Source organism: Perna viridis, chromosome 3 (genome assembly GCF_037379345.1).
Source record: "Perna viridis isolate PV_CMFRI_1.1 ecotype Kerala chromosome 3, ASM3737934v1, whole genome shotgun sequence".
Lineage (NCBI taxonomy): Eukaryota > Metazoa > Mollusca > Bivalvia > Mytilida > Mytilidae > Perna > Perna viridis.
The window spans coordinates 6,535,274-6,560,638 of record NC_142447.1 but is presented as its reverse complement, the minus strand read 5'-3'; the positions used below and the strand labels follow the sequence as shown (position 1 = coordinate 6,560,638).

The window sequence follows — 25,365 nt, the reverse complement described above, 5'->3', positions numbered from 1 at the left end:
TACATACAATGAGTGTTTTTAATGACAGAAATGAACGTATTTTTTTGTGATTATTTAGAATTCCAAGAAAAATACAAATTTGAAGTCTTAGTAGTTTCAGACTGCAATATATATATAGAGTGTTTTTTATTTCGGAAGAATTTATATGTTTTGCTGAAAACTAAATTTTGATGACCAGATCAATAATTAAAGGTTCTAAAGCTCTTCTATTTACAGCAATGATTTTTTCCCTTTTTACTGGAATTCTGCTATTTCAAATCAGACTTTACTGTAGGAATCTTTATTTACTTCCGATTTTGTGAATTTCCGCTTTGTTTGTAGACCTAATAAAATCATCCATGTATTTAAAAAATTATGTTACAAATATCCATAATGTCTTGTAATTTTCTATTAATAAGGCACAGATTTTTGCTCCAACTATTAAATATGCAGCCTAACTAGTATATAACAAGAAAAGGGCGAGGCAAACATAAGATCTATGATGACACTAGAAATTGTGGGAAAATTTGTATCATCACCTAGTGTTATCATATGCAACATGGCAAGTCCCAAAGGAATCACAGTTTGTCCAGTAATGTCAGTGTTGCAGTAGTTTCACTTCCAGTCGAAGCGATTGTAGAAATATGGAGTTTGGATGTTCAAATCCCTGTTTAAATTTAATGAGAAGTATTTGGTGGTTTTACCTGTGTTTATTTATTAGATTCATCTTTCGTTAAGTGGTTGCAGAGTAGTAAATCATAATATGTCTGATTTTATTGGGGGAAAATGAATTGAAGCAAGGTACCCCTAAACCTGGAATCACTCTTTTCATCTTATATACTGGTCCAGCTGCCTATTTGATAGTGGGAGCAAGCCCCTGTGATTACGGTATTGATAATTGTAAAATTAGTCTTGTATGGGATCTAGTTAGTTCCTCAGGTACAGTTTAATATTTGGTTAACTGTTTTATTTTTGTTTTCTATTTAAGATTTTAGGAAATGCTGCTTTGAGACAGATTTTAGGACATGACACTGTATTAGTGTTGACCCTTTTGATACAGTACAGAAAATATGAGGTAATGTTACTGAGAAATCTTTAGGCTCAATGCTTTACCAATACACATGTACAGGATCAAAATCCTTTGAGGAATATTAATTATTTTTTCGATAGAATATTCTGAACAACAGCAGCTGTTGAGTGGTGTTATTTTCTTTTTCAGTCTGCCAATCAATATATAGTCAAGTTATCCATTCTGGATGATGAACTTGCTCTTACAGTGAGTATCTACTCTTAATTTTAAGAATATGTGAGAAAAACAGAGTTGAAGTAATGCCAAAAAATTTTTTTTAAAACAGAAAATAAATCAGTTAAACAGAATTTGAAGATCTTTGAAATGCCAAGTTAGAAAATAATAGATGTAGTACCCAATTGCTGAGCAAAATGTCAACAGTTTAAGGAGGTAGACCTAGGGTAAGGGACACAATCCTTAAGAATCATTGGAACGTTTGTATTCGGCATTTTACATCAATCTTATGTAAGAACCTAATTAACTTGGATTCATTTTATTCTGCTTCAAACGAAAGCTTGAGAGGCTTTGGTGAAATTGAATATGATACAAACATATCACTGATTTCACATGTTATGTCCCTTACCTTAGGTCTACCTCCTTAATTTTTATATTCGAAAGCATTACATTTCATGTTCTCTTTATATCTGTTCTTTTTTTCACAAATGAAGGGTGTAATTTCACCAATGAAGTCAACCATGGATAATCAAATTCAAAATACACCTGACAATTTTTAAAAGAAATGTATCTTTTAGGATTAGACATTTGAGTACATTTACTTATATAATGGTGTAATTTTTATCTTTAATAAAGGGTTATGCACAAGTAGTCCACAATGCATTGTTTGATTTTAACAGGCAAGTATGTTCTGATATAATACTAAAAACAAATGGTCAGTTACAGAAGACAATAATTACTGTTAACTTTTTTTTTTTGAGACTAATTATTATATATATAGCAGTGATTTACAGAATGTTCCAAGCGTAAAATTCGGTAATTTCACTATCACGCTTTCTCACTTCGCACAAAAACGTCACACGAATATCAATCTGCCGTTCACAGAATTTAAAATTAATGTTGAAAATAGCAACAAATATTGAAGAAAATCTATATGATAAAGAGGATAATGAATTAGTTATCGTGAATAACCAAAATATAATCACTTGTGCGAAGAACACACTAAGATTTAACTTGTGTGCACAATCATTCAATCTAGGCATTCTTCAGCACTCATGTTCATATTTTAGCTATTCACTCTTTTCAAATAATTATCTTGTTATTTTTCAACTATCCAAATTCTAAATCTCTCAGGCAAATGCTCTGTGTTAATTTCATATCTTTAAAGCATTTTGAATCAATAGTTCAGCATAGCTTGCCATTTTTTATACCTAGTTGATCAAAAATTTATGAAAAAATACAGAAAAATAAATGCTCGATATTTTGGTAGTGAATGGTTAAAGATTACTGCAGACATATCAAACTCTACAGAATATTCAAGTTACAAAACCACAAAGGGGTTTTTTAACTGTTTGTTTCATATGTGCATTTGTAGATCATTTGCAGTCAGAAATGTGGAGCCCCAAGGAGGCTGGTTTTCTGCTTTAGCTTCCATGGTAGGTACAATTACACTATACAATTACATGTAAACTGTTATTTATTGTTATTATTGTGCTAATAATTCAGGTAAAGTTTGGGAGTGTTGAGTCCAAAAAAAAAATTCACACACTGAAATGAGACTGTGTTTAATCTTTGTAATTCAGCAGCCATTAAATTTTACAAATTTGTAAAAACTGACATCATGGAGGTTTTAGGTGATCAACTATTCAAAAGACATGAAAAAAGATGGATGCATAGATCGGAGTTATGTAAATTTCATCTAAGGAATGTGCTTGAATGGCTTTATTGTATCTATTGGTTATATGAAGTGCTCCAATGGCTTCTGTGAGGATTTCCTTCCAGTTTGAGTCGGATGATTATTTTATTTCTGGAATGTATTAGAGTGGCTATATTGTTTCTCATTGGGTATATGTACTGCTGTATTGGATTCTTTGCAAATTTCCTTCCTGTGAGAGTCAGATGGGTATCATGTCTTCTGCGTAACAAGTGTATTGGGAGACATGTCTCATGTAGTCACATGATTACCCCATTCATCATTCTGTTTAAACCAGGAAGGTCATCACAAGTGTCTGTGGTGGTGTAATTGCATGTAAACAATGAAGAAGTTAAGTTTAAGAAAGTTTGCAATCTAGAGAAATTTAGCAAATTTTTTGTGAACACTAAATATAAGTATAGTGTTCAGTGTGCTATATGTTATGAAACCGTTTTCAGTGTTGTTGCATGCTTAATATGACTGAAATTAAAACAAGATAAATTTTAATCAAATTGATTTTCCTTTTGGAAATAAGGGAGGTAATCTGATAATATAGCTCCTTGATATACAATGATATAATACATGTACCAATAGTATGTTTTCTACCATTCTGTTGTCAGCATTTGTTGGTACATCTTTGAGGAACAATCAAGGTGTTTAACTGAAGCATATTCAACTTATAATTAGTTTAGTCTCATGTTTCTAGTGGCAGTTTAATACTGATTTAGTCCATGATGAGTGGAATAATTGTCACTTTTTCTTTCTCCTTCTTTTAATAGGTTGGTAATATGTTTGTGGCTGATGAAAAACAAATTGCAGCTGTCAGGTAGGAAAATGACTGTCATCTTTAAGTTGTCCAGGCCTTGTGGGTGTGACACTCGTTAACCATATTTCTGTATTGAGTATTTGAAATTTGAAGGCTATCAACTGTTACATGAAACAGAATCTTGTTGTTTTGCAAGTTGATAACTAAAACAATAACTAATTTACAAATATCAACAACAACGAAAAAAAAACAACAAAAAATATGGTTCTTGTTGTTACAAAGGGGAGATAATTTGTGCTGAGTGATCTTTGTTTTTCTTGTCATGTCTTCAATTTGACTTTTGACTAAAATTTGAATTGGATTAAGTAGTATGTGTGACATGTATTTAGAATCTTTTTATCAAGTTAAGGAAGCAAATTTTTTAATGGTACTTGTTTTTTTTTTTATATTTTTTTATCCGCTGTCAACTGTACCTCAAAATAAGGAATAGTCAATATTTTTCTAAGATGCTTGATAGCTCCACCAAAAAAATTAATAAAAGTAACAAATATAAATGTTACTAACAACTAATCAAAGTACTGGTTTCTATTGAATATTAAAAGCTGTTAGTTATTGTGGAGGGTTACAAAGCATCTTATTTTTGCATTAATACTTCATTACATTAGAAATGAGTATAATTATTACAGTATTGCAATGTTTTTTTTCTTTGGGGGTTATGTTCAAAGCTGAAGTATTGCTTTAAAGAGGATCTTTTATTTTCAGGATTCAGAGAGTATAAGATGGAGAAGTAAATCTTTATATGCTTAAATATTGCAAGCTTTTATTTCACACTTTTTAACACTTTGTTGCACAAAATGGAAAACATTGAATCTCATGAAAATTCCCCACTGTTTGGTAATCAGGATTATTTAAGTATGACAAGTTTTTTATATTTATGTTTATAGGTCAAATGATTCTATTTTGCTGGCACTTTATGAAGCCATTCATTTAAACAGGAACTTCATCACAGCTCTTACACATGTAAGTAAAGATTCTATTATGTACATGTGTAATTGCCATCATTTTGCTGTTTTTTAGCTGATTTTAATGAGATATACTAGCTCTATTTTGTAAAGACAGTTGTTGTCCGTCCGTCTGTGACCCGACAGGGTAGTCAAGGATGTTAAAAAAAAACCTCAGTAGTAGATAGTTGTTATTATTTTTAAATTTCTTCCTTTTCATCAATCTGTCTGTTCGTCTGTTCACATTTCTTGCAAGCTCATCTTTAACTTTTACGAAACTCTTTGGAAGGTTTGGTATGTCATGTTGTGCATTTTTGCAATTTTTGCAAGTGGAGACAAAAAAATTTAAAGACTAAACATCTTCCAAGTCAAAGTGAAGGAATGATGTCCTTTTTGTGAGCTACTGCTAGCTCAAAGTATTTTGTATTTTGGTACAGTGTTTAATTTAAGTTTTTTTTTTCCATTCAATTTCAGTTTCTGTGTTTTGGTACTGTGAACACTAACATGCAAATCTTGTGCTTTTTTTTAAATTATATTTTGAAAAAAAATGAAATAAAATTTATGATCTTTTATCATATGTATTTCAGACGCATACCCCATCAACACCAACCACACCCCCTTCATCACCTGTTCTGACACCTGGAAGTCCATTTCAAGGTAAAAATAACAGGTGTAGTTCAGTGAAACCAAAGAAAACAAAAACTGAAAGTCAAAGGGACATAATAAAAAATAACATATTCAGAATCAACAAGGGCATGGCTTAGTGAAAATACAAAATCAGCTTTGTTCCATTAAAACACTATCATAAAATATCAGTGTGAAATGGTATCTGAGTCATCATTCTTGAATATGTTCCATAATATTGGACCTGAAAGATGCCTTCACCTTGCTACCCTTTCATTTTAGCGGTATTTACCTTTGTGGATACTCAATATTTTCTCTGAATTTTGACTGTAATGTATGCTCTAGGAATTCATTGTGCATATTCCCCACTAAAAAATAACCTCAAGTTATAGATTTCATTTTGACAACATACTGATGTCTTCATTTTCCAGGACCACAGAATGATCCAACATTGATAGAACCTATTTGTCAGCCTACCAATCTATTGGTCACTTTCCTGGAGTACAGTTCTATAGTCATACAAGATACCAAAGGTAAGACCATGTTAGATGGTTTCTGTTATGCTTGAAAGAAAACAGGGACTTTTAATTGTAACTTCTGCAAAACCAAACTAATCTTTACTCTTCAAATGAAAGAATTTGTATACATTAAGCAGATGTTTGGTTGAAAATATGCTGAGTTTGTTATGAATGAACTTCAGAAGTTCAGATGTTGTATGGTTTAGACAGTTTTGTGGTTTATTGATGGGTTGGTTTAGACATGTATCTTGTTCATTCAGGGTTCACTATACAATCAATATCAAGAGTAGTTTGGCAATGGTACGTTCATGTGCACATCTGTTTTTTTAATTAAACTTTTTGTAAATTTTGTTACTATGATCAGAAATGAGATGATAGTTATAATATTTAGGGGCCAGTTACTGCATGCCCTGTGATATGAGGGTTTCTTTGTCATTCATTGAAGACTTTGGTTGGCCTTGGGCTGACATTTTCATCCTGGTGGGGTGTTGTCTCTGAAGTATACACCATACGTATTCTCATTATAACAGTATTCTTTCAAGGAAATTGTCAATGTTACTAATACTCTCATTATTACAGTATTCTTTCAAGGAAATTGCCAATATTACTGCTACTATTTTCTCTTTCAGATGAAATCCAACACAACAATGCCAAATTATGTTTGGTTATACTGACATGTATATCTGAGGTAAAAGACAGTAGTTTTCTTTTTTAAATAAAATTCACCTAACATACCTGTCTCTAATAAAACCATTGAATTAGGCTGGAATTTTTTTTTCAGTCTTTTTGCTGTTTTGTGATCTCTTCACACAGTTTTAAATTTATGATTGTTAGTCATTAAGAAATATTTGTAACAGTTTTGTTGTTCATGCTACCCATCTCACCATGAAAATTGAAGTGCATTGAAAATTTCCCAGTTTATTGTTATAGGTACTTGTTCATGCACACTACAATTATCATTGCAAATGACAGTGATTGCTTAAGTAACACCAAATGGTTATTTAAAAGATAAGGAATGATTGAAGTAGGTGAATATTGAAGACTCTTGGTACACCTAAAACTCTACATTCTGCTTTTTGCTAAGTACATGTATGAATGATATAAGAGACAAAGTAAAGGCTAGTAATGTCAGATACAGATAAGTTTGTAAAAGAAGGGTAACTTGCATCTGATTGTTTTTTTCTGTGAATCTGAAGGCTGAAATCAAGCTCTGAGTGTCTTGTACTGCTTATGCTATCATTGTGTGTTCATTCTAAGCATTGACAGGGTGAACACTTTGGAAAAGTTTATTTTTTAAATTTTATTTTATAGGATCAGTATGCAAATTCACTGATGCATGACATCAATATGAACTTTAGAGTACCTCTACACAGAATGGTAAGTTATTCTATACATGCAAATTGAAATTTATGTTTGCTATACAGTTTTCATGTTAAGGACATAAATTTAAAAAAAATTGTAGGAGTGACTGTAAAAAGTCCTGGTCCTTTGTATAAGTTTCACTTGGTAATAGTTTTTTTATGTGGTTTCTTAAATGAAAAGCATATTGATTTTAATAGGATTTTTGGGAAAAAAAATTAAATATGGATTTATATGAGAAATGACAATTTTTTATTTCAATACCAGATCTAAACAAGTTTTTGTGTTTTAAGACATATTTAAACATATGTTATTTTAAGTAATGCTACACATGGAAATACAGGACATAGTAGGCTGCTCGTATGCCATTAAACAATGACAAAAATGTCATCACATATAAGTTTTATGTTAATATATAAAATGATTGATGATTTTTTTGCAAAATAGTAGAAAGCTACTCTTTTTTTATGCAGTTTTATCAAATTTGGACCCTAGTTATGTCTTATGTTGTGTTAATAGATAGATTGTATTTGTTGGCATCACTCTTAAAAATGAATTTAAGCATATGTAATATTGACACTGTATATATAGAATCCATTTAAAATGAACAAAAGCAATGCTTATGTTGGTTGAAGTATTTCAGGCATAAATGCTCTCTCCAGTATTTTTTTCCAGTTGTCTTAAATATCTATTCTTTTTCCAGCCGATGAGACATAGAAAAATGAAAGTTGATAAAGATATTCTTTCCAGACCTTTAGTTTGTGCAGTATTGGGTATGCAGTCTCTTAGAAATTTGTTTTAATTAATCTAGGTTTTGCATTTGAAAATAACTAAGACTGAGCAATATGTCTAAGTAATGATTATGTACCAGTTGGGACTAAAACTTAATTCTACTGAATTGTAAATTTTAGAACAAGGGAGATAAATGGAAAGTTGAAAATTTACAAATTTATTCACATGCCCATCCTTTTTCAAGAATAATGACATAAATGTGAAATACATAACTTTTTTATTATTGAATAGAAATCTCAAAGAAAAAAAGGTAGATTTTGATAACTTAAGGTTAAGATTAATTGGATAAATCATTTTTAATTGTTAACCATCTCAAGTTAAATAAGTTTGCTCACATGGCAAATGTTTTGTTTTCAATATTAGATCTGATGGTGGAGTTTATCATGAGTCATATGATGAAGACTTTTCCTTCAGAGCTATACCTGTAAGTTATACTGATAATTAATTATGAAAGATGGATAAGACTTTGTTTCATTTCTTCTGACTTTACTTTTGTATGCATGAAAGTGATATAGTATCTATGGCTTCATCAGAAATGATGCTAGTGGAACATGTTTTATTGATTAATCCAGTACACATTCATTAAATTTGTTCTTCCTTTACAACAGGCAGTCAATGATTGATTCATTAAGGTTAAAATATTGAAGAAAATACAAAGTAAATCATACTAGATATTTCTTAATCAGGGAATAAGGAACTGCTTTGTAAAGAAAAAACTGTCAAGAAACACAGCTCTAGTTGTACACTGAAAATTTTTTATTTATCAGTTTTAACTTTCCTTGTTTTTATATTCCCAATCAACGATTGTCATTCCATCCATCAGTCTGAACTTATGTGTCAATTGTCTCATTTCCCAAAGGGTGGATTAATTTCAAATTTGGTGGGTGGCATCATTTAGAAGGGGCATATGTTATACGAGTGGGGTATGCATAGCACTACAATGTATGCAACTTCATGATAATTTGTGAATTTCATTTAGTGGCCCGATTTGTAGAAGGAAAATTTTATTCATGATTTTACTGTTGAAACATAATTGCTGATATTAGAAGTACACCAATCACAATACCTTCACAGTGTGGCAATCACTCATCAGAAATAATCTTAGAAAAAAATGTTCAGTGAACTGTTTGCTTCAAACTAATCCTAATTTATTTATCTAAAGATAAGTTCTACAGGGTAAAATACTTCAATTGGGTTGCTCAAATGCAGAAAATGCCCAGATGGACTTCAGGTCTTTTAAATGACAGGATGACCTCAAGTTTCACACCTTAGTTTTGGTTTATTATATATTTTTTTCTTACAAATTTATATTTACAGGATTACATGATTGGTATCCTGATTTTACTTCTTATTCTTCATTGTATTTTCTCCATTGCAGGAAATGTTTAGGAATTATACATAGAATTTTATGTTATCAGAAGAAATGTCGAGTAAGAATACAGTATCCATGGAAGGAGTTATGGACAGGTTAGAACTACAGGTTAAAAAAAAACAACAAATAAACTTGTCATTATGAGGATGTGATGCATTGAAAAATATACCATGCTGAAAAATAGAAATAACATTTCTGTTTTGTACAAAGCCTGATGTTATAAACTGTTTTTAAATATTAAAGCATGAGAAAGCCATGGAATATATATTACACTCTTGTAAGTGTATTACGTTACAAAATCGGTCATTCCCATTAAGCTAATTGACTTTTTTTGCTCAAACTATTTGGGATTTGAAAGTATTATTTTGTTTTTGTTTCTGAGAAGTTATATTACATGTATATAAGTGGTATGATTTAAATTTCAATCTCATTGTGACATTATTTGACATGGAATATTAGCCACTTTATTGTTAATTGAATGTTCTGGGTATAATGAATTAAGGAATCTGAAACTGTGTAATATTACAGTCGAACCTCGTTAAGTCGAAGTCGAAGGGACCATGCAAAAATGTTTGAGTTATCCGATGTTCGAGTAATTCGAGGTCGAGGATAAACCGGAAATACTAGTAGTTTGGTCCATGATTGTTTCTGTATTTATATCATTTGTTGTACTTGTATATGTACGTGTACTTCACTTTACACGGTACTTCGTAATGTCTTGTGTTTCATATCGGAAGATATTTTTTGTATGTTGTATATCATGTTTGAAATACTGAACGGCACCGAGTATTTTAGTGAAATTTCCTTTTTTGTTTTTTCTACATCAAAAACGTCATAGTTCATAACATGTTGCTTTGTTTGATTCACAATCAGGAGTATCGTCACACCATGTGTTCTACATTATTACGATAAAGTTTCAAATTCACTAGTGAAATGAATGTAGTCGTTGAAATACCCCTACTATCATCTGTTTGATGTTTCATTAAATAGTCAGATACCATTGCAATTCATCTGTATTTTTTAAAATTCTTTATCAAAATATCTGATATCACTGTTAGTGTAAATTCCGACATGTTCTTAATACAATTCGTTTCTTTTAACAATGGGCGATTTTAAATTGATTAAATAAACAAATCAAACCTTAAAGAGTGTCAACAAATTAATTTTAAAAGCCACGCTAATCGTTGTTAAAACACACTTCGATCATGGTTTGTAATAAATCAATCAGTTTCCCGACTAATTAGTTGACTTCGAGACATCAGGGTTAATTAACCTCGAAGTCCTATCGAAGGGACTGATTGATTACCTCGAGTTATCTGAGGTTTCGATTCATCCGAGTTTGAGTCATCCGAGGTAAAATTGTATTGGAGTAAGGGGAGTTTTGCTGGGACTATGTAATTAGTTCGAGTTATCCGAGATTTCGACTAATCCGAGTTCGACACATTGAGGTTGGACTGTAGTACCAAGTAGTTGATAATCCTATTTCTATACTTCCCACTTAGATTAAGGGTATATAGTGGTAGGAGTGTCCATCCTCCCTTCCTCTTTTCTGGTATGCAGAGGAGTACTGATCATATATTCATTACTCATCCTACATCACTGAATGGAATTTAATGAAACTTTCACAGAAGTTTTATAACATATTCCCATTTATTTTAGATTTCGATTCAAATCAATTTTAGGCTTAAAATGCATTTTATATAATCAAATGGTGGAGGTATCAAGTGGAGTGGGGAGTTAGTTAACGTCGTTTACAGTTTTCTACTTTATTCTGGAATTTACCGTCCTTCTTTTTTTGTATTTTGTTTTTGCCTTCTTAAGACATGTCTGTTTGAATCTTCTTTAAAATGCTGTCTCATTTTGCAAACAAAAGAAACATTTATTTTTTTTATTTCAGCTTTAATCAATTTACTTAAATTCATTTTATCCAATGAAGGCAGTTTAGTAAGGAAACATAGCAACATATTTCATATCAGTTCTAAGGTATGTACAAAAAAAACAGGAATAAAGTTAAAGTTAAAAAAACATGTATATTATTGCTGTCTAGGACAATTAGAAATTAAAAATGTTGTTATTAAAAATTATGTGAAATTTTGTTTACTTTTGGTAAATTTAAACACTTGGAAATTGAAAAAAAAAATTGATTGATTCCTCTAATAAGGTCGTTTTTTTTTTTTAATATATCATGAAATCAGAGCTGTAGAATTACCATTCTGTACCATTGCTTAGTGAAAGTTATCCCAGGGTAAGATACATATATATTTATAGTCTAGTTTTATGCCAAACTTTCCAGTGGAAAACAGAAAATTTTAAAAACTCTAGAGAACTGCTGAATAATAAAGAATTTTTTTTTTCAGATTGTGAATATATTCAACACATTCATCACTTATGGGGACACTTTCTTGCCAAATCCTAACAGTTATGATGAGCTATACTATGAAATAATTAGGATGCACCAAGTCTTTGATAACATATACTCTATGGGTATGCAGCTGTATTTTCTGTGTATTTCGAACTATTTTTATACAACAAACAAGTCAAAGGTTTTTTAGTGATCCTTAGGTCTATTTGACCCTTCATTGATTACAAAATTTACATTTAGAGAGCCTTTTGACCTAATCTGTTCATTAATTACAAAGTTTATATTTAGAGAACCTTTCGACCTAATCCGTTCATCTATTACAAAATTAATTTTTAGAGAACCTCTCAATCTAATCACACTTTTTATGCAGTGCTATGTGGACCATAAAATACATGTCAAGTTAGATTAAGGTGTAGTCAGTTTAATATTCAGGAGTAATGACCTATGTTCTCTTAGAATATTTTGTATACAAGGGTATCTGTGATGACCCAATCAACCTTTTCTACAGTCAAACCTGCTCTACCAGTCATCTCAAATCTACAGTCACCTTCACTTAACGGTCATTTCAAAACCCGCCCAACTGTTTTCTCTATTTATTTTAACTCAAATCAGCGGTCACCTGCCTAACACGGCCGACGGTCACCTATTTTTTGGCCAAACTTGTCTTTCTGATTTCTTATACCGGCCATTTTGTAAACATCCGGTTTATCACTTGACCCGATAACAGTACCATGTCACATGATTTAATTATATTTAGAACATGTAAATATATATAATTAGGTTGCTGAAGGGATTAAATCGGTATTGCAATGGAAACAAAATTAAAGATTCGATGGTAAAGGTGTGAAATTTACTCACTGGTCATAAAAACATCAGTCTTCAGTTTAATTATGAAAGTTTGAGTTGCGACAAAATGTCTCAGAAAATGGAAAGAATTGAGGCAATTAAAAAATTAAATAGTGGAAAAGGTGCCTGTGCTGTTGTAAAGGAAATTAATGTGAGAAAGACACAAATAACTAAAATTGCCAAAAGAAAAGCAGGAATTATAGAGGACATTGAAAATAACGTAGATGGTGAAAAAAAACATAAAACAGGAAAAATGAGGAAATACTTTGTTTTTTTATTGTCATATATTTTTACCTGAATGATATTTTGAATGAAAATATTTTTAAATGCATGAATCTACCTCTGAAAATTCAAGATAAATACATGTAATAGCGAGCACCGCAAAGCGGTGTGAGCTCTACGGTTATTACATGTACTTTCTAAATTTCCCTTAAGGTTCCCCAATATACTAATGAAAAAAAAGTCATGTCCTGGAAGTAACAAAGAGTGACTGTCCTTACGGAGAAAATTCATCATTTCCTTCAATCAAATGTTTCAGTAAAAATAAATTCTTCTTTTTTGATACTTTTCAAGTCTTTTTCTTTTTTTTTACTTATTTAAAGAAGTGAATGTTCTGTTTTTTAAAAACTTTGGGAAACACGTTGATGTGTACGTACGTGTTACGGTGTATCTCCACTGTTCCACTGTTGCTGTTGTCAAGAACCTAACCTGCCTTGGAAAAAATATAATTCTGATTGTATTATCAAAATTGAAGCATAGCTTTTCTAAGATAGGAAAGACAATAATTTTCTTGTTTGGAATTTTGTAGCTGTCATCTGCATTTTGTTTACGTCACATGATATGTGTAAAATATTCCCGCCATCCTCGGATAACTGTAATATTTCCAGTATCTGTACAGATTGATCTGACAGGCCAAAACTAAAATGAATATTGCTAGAAATGTTCCTAAGGGATAAAAAATGTATAGTATTGCGAAGTGCTATAAAGTTATTGACCAATTTAAGGGCAAGGGGAAAGGGGGTATGGGGTTGGAATTTGGGGGGAAATTGTTCAAGTTATTCATTTATTAAAAAAACTCCTCCATTAATTAACAAGACAGATTTTGAAATAAAATTATTGATTTTGCTTGCTGCTTAAATATAAATAAAAATATTGCACTTGCGAAGCAAAAATTTTCATCAGGGTTGACCTCCCCTCTATGTAATGTCCTTTATTATTTTTACGAGTCTCACAGAGTTGCTGCACGTATGGTAAAGCTCACGGTGCTTGCTGATTTAGGCAATGCCTACCCCATATTATTATGACAATCAAAGGTAGAATAATCTAAAGGAATATGGGATTATATGTTGACATCAAAGTCTTTCTACATCACAATTTGTAACCTCATTCCAAAGGTCACCTCTCTATAAAGGTCACTTTGAGTATTCCCCTGAGGTGACTGCTTGACATAGGTTTGACTGTATTTATAATGTTGACCAATGCCAGAATCAGATTTATATTTATGTACTATACTTGATGTCAGGTCAAGCCCATAACTGATTACATCATAAGTTTTTTCCATCGTTCTATTCTTGATGCAGAGTTGTCTTTCTTTTTCTTAATGTGTTAATCTGTTTACAAATTCAAACATCAGTACAGTTCATATGCTTTATTAAATTTACGAAAAATCCAATTGTTATTCCCCAATTTTGTTGCATAGTGCCAATTGGTGACAAATTCTGATCATTGTATTTTTTAAATTCTGTGTTAACAAAACTGTGTAATTTCTCACAAATTTGAAAATAGACAAACATTTGATAGGAATGATAACCTCCAAAAGAATTCAAGACAATTTAGGCGGTAAATTATGGTTTTAGTCAATCTACCGACAAACTGAAAATTTTCCTTGGTAACAGAATCATGGCCTTTTTTGCAATGTTCAATTTTAATTTCAAATTTGAATGCTACATGTATAATTGATGTTTTTTTTTTTCACTGTAGACAAGTTAAAAAAAAGAAAAAAAGACTGGCAGAAGTTATTTTTAACATTGAATGATACATGGCATTTTTTGGAGAACCACAAAATTGATGACCATAAATATATTCATTAGATATGTGTGTTAATAATTGTCAGCCAGCATTGGGGTGGATAGAGGTGTGTTCCAGCTATTTGAAGTTCTAATTTGACCTGGGACAGAAAAATAAACGAATGAATGATTGTTTATTAATTTGTTAAAACTAGCCTGTGTTATTTCTATTGAGCTACATCAAAATTACCTAATTAATAACAAAAATAAGTAATTTTCTACTTTATTTTTTCAGCATTACGGTATACAACCAACAATGGTGACAGTAAAGATTCTGCTGCCAGACTCACTAACCATCTAGTCAATATTAGGTTAGTTTATAGCGTTACAGTGCATTAAATGATGATGTTCAGGGATTAGAAATGGTCTTCAAATGATCAAATAACAATCACCTAAGTACTTACCTGGAAAGGAGATCAGACCATTCAGTTTATATGAATAGTATGAGTTAGGCACAACCTACACTTTAGCATCACACCTATACATCCTTATTACATTTGTTAAGCCATGAGAAAAGAGACGATAGGTGAAAGGGGTGAGATAAGATATGTAAACAGTTGCAGTTGTACATTTAAAAAAAAAAATAAGCATACAGGATCAAGATACTGAAAATAATTTTTATGATTTTTTCTTTGTTGATTTTTAATCAATTTAAAGGCTACTTTCACTTTGAATTCACTTCCCTAACCCATTTCTAAAGACCTTTCTGATACCTGTTCTGGTTGGCTGGATGTATATCATTAGCCTCGCATGGGATGCTTGGTAGAAAGTTTAAATTTTTCTTCTCAAATTGTCCAGTTAACTACTTTCAGAAGTTTAACAGGTGATTGTCATTTTATGAAAGGAAGACCAACTTTATCTCATAAAGAACATCATTGTATGCGCTGTAAAGTTTCTAGTTTACATTGATGATAATGTGACATTTAAGTTTCTCATCTAAGTTAGGTTGACCTATTTACTTTCAAAGAGGTATACCTGATATTTCATCACTACATAACAGTCCCCATACTACCCTGCTAAACAAATCAAATTTCATTAGCATTGTGTGACAGCTCAGATTTGGATTAAATACTTAAAAAGTCAGGACTAATGAATTTTCACAATTGTTAGTTTTAAAACAATCTCTTGCCAAAATACTAAGCAAACACAATCATCCTTTGGTCATGTGTCTCACTTGCATTATTTAAAATTTAATAGTATTTGTTATCAAGGTTTAACTATGAAATGCTTGTTAACAATGCACAACAATGTTGATTATCCATTTCAGGGCAATAGTGAATCATTTCACTCCAAAAGTTGATGCTTGGGCTGCATCTAAACAGTTGTCTTCCCTGACAGAGGAACAGGTAAATTGAGTACATGTATAAAAATAATCTGTTACTATAGTTTTTTAATGTGAATGCAAATTAGTTTTTGGACAGTTTTAAAAATTTAGAAAAAAGATGAAATGGAACAAAATTTGTATTAGTGTGAAGTTGGATCAGCAGTACAGATTAACTTTCAGTTTATACATATTAGGGAAAAACAGTTCTTGATATTAAATATGAAAAATGCAAATGTATGTTCACAATTTTATTTTACATCCTGAAATCTTCGAAATTTTGTTCATGCTACAATTTTCAAACAATTCAAAAACCTCCAGTGCTGACAGCACTTTGATTGTAAACAATTGTTAATTTCAGGTGTTGGAAGTTGTAAAGGCCAACTATGATACATTGACATTGAAGTTACAAGACAGTTTAGATCAGTATGAAAGATACTCAGAAAAACCTAGAGAAACAGGGTATTTTACACAACTAGTGAGTAGCATTTGGAATGTATACAATTTTAACTTTTTGAGATCCTAATTAGCCCCTTTTTACACAGTGATAGTTTTTAACTGGGGTCAACAGATATCTTACAACAGCTTGACTCTTCCCATGAAGATAATTGGATTCTATAAAAATTGTGCCAAAAAAACTGCCAACTGCAAATTCTAGGTTTAATGATTAGAAAAAAAAATGTAGGTGCTAATGTTGACCTGTTATTATGAAGTTTGTTACTTCTTTAAATAGATGAAGTGGATGGTGTATTGGAATCACCTTATCTGTATGTCATTCCATCTGTCATTCTGTCCATGCATCAGAATTTTGTCACAATTATCTTGGCTCTTAATGGATGGTTTGATGTTAAATTTGTTGTGTAGCTTCTTATAGTTGGGGCATACTTTGTAAATTATTTTGGGAGCTGTCAGATATCAACTTCCTGTTTCATGGGACTTTGCCACTTTTCACTATATAGAATGATAGAGAAAATTTTTTTCACAAAAATCTTGGCTGCCAATGGATGGGTTGATCTCACATTTGGTGTATGGCTTCGTATGAATGGGGCACCACAAAGTGTTGAACTTCATGTTTTCACAGGAAAGCAATCCATGCTGCCTACGGAGTACTGATAAATAAATTTGCAGTTCCTTTTTTCTTGTGCTATTCATATGATAAAATCCTTAACATTTCTTTAGGTATTGATTTTTTATTTTTAAATACTTTAACTGTCATGTTCAAACTGATATAATTAATGAAAATTTAAGTGTTTCCTTATCTTTCCACAAACTTGTGAAATTTCAAAATGGCAAATTTGTGGTAAAACGTGATAAATTAAGAGTCTCAGGTATAATTTTTTAGTTAAATATGACATGTAAGAAACTGTCCATGTTAAATTTTTAAAAAATTATCTCTCTTAGGTGCGTTCCATTACTGTTGAGGTACGGAAGACTACCAGCTGTATTTGGGTTACACAGACTGAAGTTCTTCACAGTTTGTCTTCCATAACGTGACACCATACAGGCTGAAATAATGGTGGTACAGAGGAATATAGCCATAATTGTGTTTTTACAACCTTAGGCCAAATTAACTCAGTTTCTTGGTTCTCAAGCCTTTCCTCATCACTTTTTCTGGCTATGATAAAAAAATATTTCCTTTGTCAGAAAGTTGATCTGTATACACAGGACTGACTGTATATATGTGTCTTGTTTACAGTTTCCCAACCATAAATGTTTTATCCTATGATATTTTTTAATTTTGTTATTAAATCAAGAGTGAAAGGAAATTTTTTATGGTCTTCATAGTATATTATAGTATATCAAATCATATAAGAGAAGCTTTCTTATTCTATTTTATTGATACTGCAAAATAAATGGGTAATGTGGCAGTCTTAACAGAGATGAGGGTTAGTATTAGAACCAAGTAATTTATGTTAGGTGGCCTAAGTTGTGGTTCTCTCAACATTTTGCACACTGTGGATGAGTGGAAATAACAAAGTCCCGACAAATCGTAGTGTAGTCATTGTTGTCATTGTGAGCCACCTAGTGGTAAAGTTATTTATAGAGGAGATACTCCTCAAATGGTAAGAGGTAGTGGCAATCTATTTGGTGTTCTTGGAGAAGTTGTGAAGTTATCGCTCTTCAGTATAGACTTTGATGAGGTTTTTTATTATGTTCACTAATATTTTTCAGCTCTTTTGGGAACAACTATTTGATTTTCAGGGAGGGAACAAAGTTGTCTTTTTTTTATCCTGCTTTTTTTTAGTATAGACATTTTCAAAAAAAAAAATTACCAATGAAAATCAGGACAATCGTGGAGCCAGAACTTTTACCTTGTAGTCTATCTTGCTTTTTTATTTTAAATTTTATCTTAGCTCCCTGTCTTCTGGAGTCCCTTGTTAAAAATGAAATGGTAGTTCCCTTTTCAGAGACCTGTTTTACTGAAGGTCAGGGACCCTTCGTTCAGTGGTTAATTCCTATTAAAAGTGTTAACTGTAACAGCTAGTTACAGCTGATTAAAAATCATTAGCCTTGTAGTAATCCTCAAAAGTGATCCTATATTGATGAGGATTCTTTGTTTTTGTGCCAAGTCCATATGGTATATTGGTATTGCAATCGGTCTTGTAGTTTTATTAACCAGTAGGGGTTCAAATTAGTGATGGTCCAAGGTCAAATACCCTCAATTTTTGTCCTTCAACCTTTGACATTTCATTTACATGCATTTATTGACACTTTATTGAGGACTTCAGGTTCCCCTTAAGTGGTCCATTTATTTCAGACTTGGAAAAGGCTAGGACCTTTCCGTCTTATAAGTAAATTTGAACAAATGAAACACATTTATTTAAATGTTGATGACAAATATTACACTCAAATGTATGTACCTATATTCTAGACCAACCCCCTCAAGTGGCTTTTGAAGTGAACAGGTAGAGTTTAAGTTATCAGTGCAGAATTTATACATACTTTTATTGTTAATGTTATTTTGGTAATGTATCAAGTTATATCTTTATTTTGCATTTAATCCAGCATATATACTAATGTTAGAATGTTGTAAAACATGAATGCTCTAAATGCAGATCCAGGATTTAAGATGAGGTTTGATTTATGTGAATTGTGCTTAACAAAGATAGGGGTTCAAATTAGCTCTAGTCGAAGGTCCTGTACCCTCAATTTCTGATGTAGGACCATTGAAATTTCATTTACCTAGATTATGGACCTCCCATACTTTAATTTACTTTCATTGATGACCTTTCACGTTTTCCTGTTTGACCTTTCATTTAGAATGTAAAAAAGTCTGGGGCTTTTCACTCCTTTATTTGAACCTCTGAAAGAGGCACAAAATGATTTTAGCAAGATGTTGTAAAATAATACATTAGTCTCTTAATTCTTTGTTGAACTGGCCAGATACACAATTTTTAAAGAGAAGGGTTTTACCATCAATGAACCTCCAACCCGCTGGGGATTGACGTTAACATTTTATGAATCTTGTCCTATCTGGCTAGTTGAAAAAAAATTCTACTTCTACTTATCTAAATGAAATCTAGGTTGCCCTTTCTGTAAATGAATGTTGAAAAATGAATAAACATTTGGTTGTCCTCCAGGGAAGTATAATTTAAGTTTTACTTGTCCAAATGGTGGTTTCACTTGGCCCTGGCAATATGATAACGTTTAATGTCTTTCCCTACCCCCCTTTTTGTCCTACATTTTGTTCAATCATGTTATTATCATTTTACATCTTGTATAATTTTCTGTTTTATTTATTCTGTTTGTTCAACTGTTTTATATCTTTGGACATGTAGGCATTGTTTTTATTTTAATGTTTCAATGAGGCATTTTGAAATATATTGTTAAGAAACACTCCTTGTCTGGTATCAGTTGAAATGAAATAAATAATTAATTTGTAATTAACAGGTTGATGATTATTTTTGATGCCCCAGTTGTAAAATGTTAAAGTTACAGTACTACTGACTGTAACATATGACTCGCACTAAACTAAGGACCTCTTCATGGGAATTAATGTTTTTGCTCCCTACAGCAGTGCAACATGGGACTCAGAAATGTTAGGTTTCTGTGTGTCCATACATCTTATCTTCACATCTTGTCAGTGCTTTCACACCTGCATTAGATTACTGCCACGAATTTCTTTTACAAGTTTTAAAAAATGAACAAAGACTCACTAATATCATAAGTTATCTTCCTTGGAAACTGAATTTTTTCAACAGATTTGAATTAGGTATATATACCTTGTCTCTTGGACAAGTTTAAAAAAAAATCAGCATTTTGCCCTATTCACTAGCAAAACCTTAAGCAGGTGGATTTATGGAATATTGTTCTTTTTTTCAAATTTTGTATTATTTGTAATATTTGATATTTATGTTATCTCAGCCACACACCAACTTTTTTTTTCACCAAGAAGGCTAGGCAACCTGTCCTATAGCACAGTTCATCTAGTTTACTATAAACAACGTATTTTTGCGAGAGATTTATATTTGCTAATTTCACTAGCAAGAAACACTTGTGAAAAAGAATTGCTATAAATATTATAACATATCTTCAACAGAATGTAAAACATGAAAATAAATACTGGGATATAAATTTTCCATGTGCAAATTTTGTTTATTGCACTTCCCACAATAAACAATGTGCACATGGAAAATTTTTCAATAGACAAAATTTTTATCATAGCCAATTCTTAAATAACTCCAACAAGGAGTCATCCTACAACTTCAGTCCCATAGACTATTGGCCTTATTGTGAAGGTCATTTCATCAATTGAAAGGTTTTTTTTTCTATCTATTTTGGTTTTCAAGATATCGAAATTTAAAAAAATGTCATGGTTACTCCTTGAACACTTGCATAACATATCGAAATTTGCAAAAACATAGAATTGGTATTTTTGTATGTATATTTAGCCATTCAGGAGAAATAACTCAAACAATGAGTCGTCTTGTAACCTCTACCCAATGGGGACTTGTAAGCATTATCGAAAAGATCATTTGGTGAATTTAAAGTTTTTTTTATATATCTGTTATAACTTTCAAGCGAAAAACTGCAATAACGTCACTTTTTTTTGCTTTTCAAGGGCAGTAACTCTTAACGAGAAGTTATAGATTTTATACGACTACAAAACATTTTTCGGTCATATAATGCATGGCGTCGTCGTCGTTGGCGAGTGCTAACTTCAGTTTATTACGAAAACTTCAGTAAAACTTATCCAATCTTTTTGAAATTTCAACACATTGTTCTTATAGGAACATGGCAGAGGGCCCTATAGTTTTTGGAGGTTTTGGCCCCTCCCCTTTGGAAATTGGGTCTTAAGGGGGGAAATAGGTGTTATCATTATAATTGATAGAAAAAGCTTATTGTTGATCCAATTTTTATGATTCAGATGCCAATCTGTTCCCTAATTTGAAATTTAATTCTGTTTTGAACAGTTTTTCCATGGTAGACTTATCTTAAACCGTTTTGGAGTTAAAGGAGTACTTGATTCTGTCTTGCCTACAAAAAATCAACTTTTAAAAATTTTTGGTCCGATTTCGAAAAAAAAAATTATTATTGGAGTCCTTTTTGAAAATCCTTGTCTATGTATTCAACTGGATTTCATACATCTCTTCCCGTTTCGAGTTATAAGGGCCAAAGGGGCCTAAAAATCGACTTTTCTATTTTTTGTCCGATTTCGATTTTTATTGAATTCCTTATGAAAATCCCTGCCTCCTTTCTTCAATTGGATTTCAGATATCTCTTACGGTTTTCGAGTGATAAGGGGTCAGAGAGGCAACACCCCAACTAAATCGACTTTTTATATTTGGCCCCATTTCGTATTATTTTTCATTGGATTCTTCATGAAAATCTCTGCATGCATAGTTCAATCGGATTTCAGATATCTCTTACCGTTTTCGAGTTATAAGGGGTAAAAAAGGCCATACCCCAAAAAATCGACTTTTAAATTTTTTATCTGATTTTTTTAATTAGGTTTCAAATTTTGTGGTATATTGTGTCCAAACCAGTTGTTGTTTCCATAATGAATTGTAAGTCCCTATGCTTAAATGTGTCAAAAACTATTAAGAATTTTGAAAGAAATTACATTAAAATAGAAAAAGAAACGTCAAAAAAGGGCAAGTACTCCAACATTGCTTAAAGGATTAAAACAAATATATGACCACAGATAGATTTCATCATGCTAAACATTTTTACTTGTGTCAGTATTTTGCTAAATTTAACGGTTTTGGACATACATGCGAAAAACTACTGCCTGACCCCTATGTTCTATTTTTAGTAACAGCGGCCATGTTTTTTGACGAATAAAAAATTCTCACATCAGTTTTATGCAGGATACCCCTAGGAATATTCATACAAAGTTTGGTTCTAAATGGTCAAGTAGTTTCAGAGAAGAGTTTTGTATAACTGTTAACGACGACGACGACGACGACGACGGACGCCAAGTGATGGCAATAGCTCACATGGCCTTTGGCCAGGTGATCTAAAAATATACATTTATGTATGTTTTATTCATAAAAAAATATATTTATTTAATTTAATATAAATCATGAATTATCACACTGGTCTGAGTCTATGAAACATGATTACTCAATTTGAAAATATTTAGACACAAATTGCTTTCTTTATATATGTAACCTGTTTGATGATTAATCCAAACTTCGTCATTAAGGTTCAACTTCAGAACTAGGGAGGCTGTTCCTAACGTCGTTTCGAAAAATTCTTGACTTGTCGAATTAACCATAATATCGATGCCTACTCCTCTGTTAGTGTTCGCTATCGTAATTGATATAAAATAAAATCCAGACACCTCACAGGTGAATTTTCCTGTTGAATTATATTCCGACAGATAATTTATTCCAACAACCGTCTTAATTTCAGTAAATTTCAGTAATCCTACACCGACGTCATATCCAATTTTGTGGCAAGCAGTTAGTATTACTAGAGTATAGAAAGAAAAACGAAATATGGAAACATCATTCTGAGTAGGTATACTTGTATAAATTTCAAAGTCATCGAGTTAATTATTGGTAGCATGCTAGAGAGCAACAATTTGACTTATATGGATCAACTTTAAATGAAGGGCAGTAGATTTTCATACTTTTAATAAAAAAAATGCATTTTGTACATTTTTAGTTAAGTCTCTATAGTTTATCAGTAAATAGTATATCTTATTCGCCGGTGCACCTGCTCCGTGCACCTGCTCCATGCTCCCAGTTTTGAGTGTTGCTCATTTACACTTGTTTCCTGTGTGCGTATTATTTTGGTTACTGTTACGTCAGAAATTATTGGATGTTTTTATTATTGCGCAAAATGCGACTAACATCAAATCGCAATATTATAGAATTTTCTAAATAACTAACGTGGGGTTTTTCTCAAAATCGTGAAAATCAAAATCGCTATTTTGATAACAATGACAAAATGACAGTATAAGCAATAACAATTTCTTGCAATGACAGTGTTTCATGTTCTTCTTTAGCTAGTCGTTATTCGCGGATTTTGTTCCTTTTAAATACCATTTTTGATTTTCCTCTCAGGGAAAACTCATTGATGCATGTGATTCTGTATGAAATCAAAACACTTACCTGGCTGAAGCTGGTCATCGACATAACGCTTCATCGCAGAAAAAATCTGATTGTCACATTCGCGTAAAGCACTCATTTCAGCTGAATTGTTCCCCAAAGCCAATATGGCTGTTATTTGCTCGAACTTCATACATAGGGAGACATTCACTCTTTCTTCGAGCTCATAAAACTGCAAAGTTGTTCTATTTACAATGCCTTGCATGGAGGCTTTCTGCTCTTTTTGAATATCTGCAGCGAGGCTTGAATAATTCTTTTCGATTTCATAAACTTTCTTTTTTATATCATCTGTAGTTATCTGTGAAGTCATGTTAAGGCTCTTGAGCTTGTTATATAGATCCTTGTAATCTTGTTTCCTTGTTTGTTCACCATTTACCAACGAATTTACCTTTGTATCAAGTGTTTGTGTCTTCTGTTGGACTTCCCGAAGCAGGTAGTTTGTCGCATTAAACTGTTCTAACTCTAATGATTGCTGGTGGACGGTAAAACTGTCATTTTGGAGTTTGCTTATTTCTTTCTCTGTTTCTGTTGACATGTTTTCTAGTTTGGCAAGAGATTGCCGAATTTGGTTGTTTTCGTGTGTCAGTTGTACGTTCTTCTGATTTAGACTCTCGTATTTTTGTTGAAGTGCCTTTGAGGAGTTCTTCAACTCGTCATACTTCCGTTCAAGTTCTTGGTATTTTTGTTGAAGGTTTAAGTTTGTAGAATAGGTCGCGGTCGGTGACGTCTTTTCCAGCAACTTATGTTCGAACGCATCAAGTTTTCCTTGTAACTGTGTTGCCAGTAAGTTTAAGTTTTCTGCCTGTATTCTTTTTTGAGAAATGAGTTGTTCCCGAACCTTATCCAAATCCTGCTCTGCCTTTGATTTGTAACCATAAAATTCAGAAACAGTCAGATAAGATTGTTTTCCAGGTAAAGAACTATTTTTATCATCCAATAAGAATCCATTTATAATGCTAATAGAAAACATTAACAATAAAAACCTCATACTGATGAATAAGCCGTTTTACTAAGTTTTTGTTTATACAGTGTGTGTATTAGTTATCAATTATTGCTTGATTATTTTATCTATTATATAGTAAAGTAAGTCATATAACTAGTCTACGGAAGTCGGTTAGGGCAACTTGAAAAACAAAATATGTTGAATTACGACATCATATGTCTGAATTACGGTATCGTATGTCGAAATAGCGATATAGTTATGTTGGAATTACCACATCGTATAACTATATCGATGTCGTAATTATGACAAATAATGTCACAATTATGACATAATATTTGTTTGTCAAGTGGTTCTAACCGGCTTCCGCACAAGTACGTCCATGTATATTCAATTTGGTAAATGATTTATTGTCTTAAAACTTTGTTATAATTTCTGTTACAGCATATTACATTCTGCTACTGCGCTTTTCAATATGGTGCCTAACAATTAACAATCTTTAAAAGTGTTTCTGACAACTGCAAATGACAATTTTGAATAATAGACAAATTTAAATTTGTCCTATTATATAGACAATAATAGTGTCTTGACTTCACATAAAAGGAATAAAAGGATGAGACGAAGAAACGGGATAACTGTGATGCTCCGCAGAGCATTTACCCCGTTTCGTGCCAGATCCTTTTATTTCTTGTATGTGAAGTCAAGATATTAATATTGTGTTTATACTGCAATAATTTTTTTTCATGAACGGGGAATATTAATTTTAATACGAATTCTATAATGTGTTCCCTGTGTGGCGCCTCCCGTATGGGCGGAATAGACACGTGTAAAATTGTTAATCTATTCGCAATCAATTGGAGTACGACAGATTGTGCTACTGATTTACAAATAACTGACCCATTTTGCAACACAGATATGTATTAT

The 25,365-nt window shown here is 31.8% G+C and overlaps 2 protein-coding genes and 1 non-coding gene across 4 annotated transcripts in view; 1 reads left to right on the top strand and 2 right to left on the bottom strand.

The window, feature by feature from the left end:
* Positions 1-19,830, top strand: part of LOC148620820 (armadillo-like helical domain-containing protein 3) — a 29,846-nt gene extending 10,016 nt beyond the window's left edge. For both annotated transcript variants that reach the window (XM_088574645.1, XM_088574646.1), the window contains exons 9-27: positions 968-1,054; positions 1,199-1,255; positions 1,859-1,902; positions 2,598-2,658; positions 3,695-3,741; positions 4,626-4,701; positions 5,270-5,339; positions 5,738-5,839; positions 6,454-6,512; positions 7,136-7,201; positions 7,887-7,956; positions 8,339-8,399; positions 9,354-9,442; positions 11,245-11,330; positions 11,705-11,831; positions 14,857-14,932; positions 15,889-15,967; positions 16,304-16,420; positions 17,344-19,830. In XM_088574645.1, the coding sequence (XP_088430771.1) occupies positions 968-1,054; positions 1,199-1,255; positions 1,859-1,902; positions 2,598-2,658; positions 3,695-3,741; positions 4,626-4,701; positions 5,270-5,339; positions 5,738-5,839; positions 6,454-6,512; positions 7,136-7,201; positions 7,887-7,956; positions 8,339-8,399; positions 9,354-9,442; positions 11,245-11,330; positions 11,705-11,831; positions 14,857-14,932; positions 15,889-15,967; positions 16,304-16,420; positions 17,344-17,436 (1,467 nt within the window). In that variant the 3' untranslated portion in view covers positions 17,437-19,830. The remainder of the gene's footprint in view (positions 1-967; positions 1,055-1,198; positions 1,256-1,858; positions 1,903-2,597; positions 2,659-3,694; positions 3,742-4,625; positions 4,702-5,269; positions 5,340-5,737; positions 5,840-6,453; positions 6,513-7,135; positions 7,202-7,886; positions 7,957-8,338; positions 8,400-9,353; positions 9,443-11,244; positions 11,331-11,704; positions 11,832-14,856; positions 14,933-15,888; positions 15,968-16,303; positions 16,421-17,343) is intronic.
* Positions 3,116-3,219, bottom strand: LOC148620821 (small nucleolar RNA U13). Its single transcript, XR_015921279.1, has one exon. It is a non-coding gene; the product is annotated as a small nucleolar RNA U13 (small nucleolar RNA).
* A 2,647-nt stretch (positions 19,831-22,477) lies between the features above and the next one.
* Positions 22,478-24,529, bottom strand: LOC148620819 (uncharacterized). Its single transcript, XM_088573935.1, has 2 exons — positions 23,505-24,529; positions 22,478-22,860 (listed from the first exon to the last, which is right to left on the bottom strand). Exons 1-2 carry the CDS (start codon positions 24,487-24,489, stop codon positions 22,493-22,495), a joined length of 1,353 nt encoding a protein of 450 aa, XP_088430061.1. The 5' UTR covers positions 24,490-24,529; the 3' UTR covers positions 22,478-22,492.
* Between the last annotated feature and the right edge of the window lie 836 nt (positions 24,530-25,365).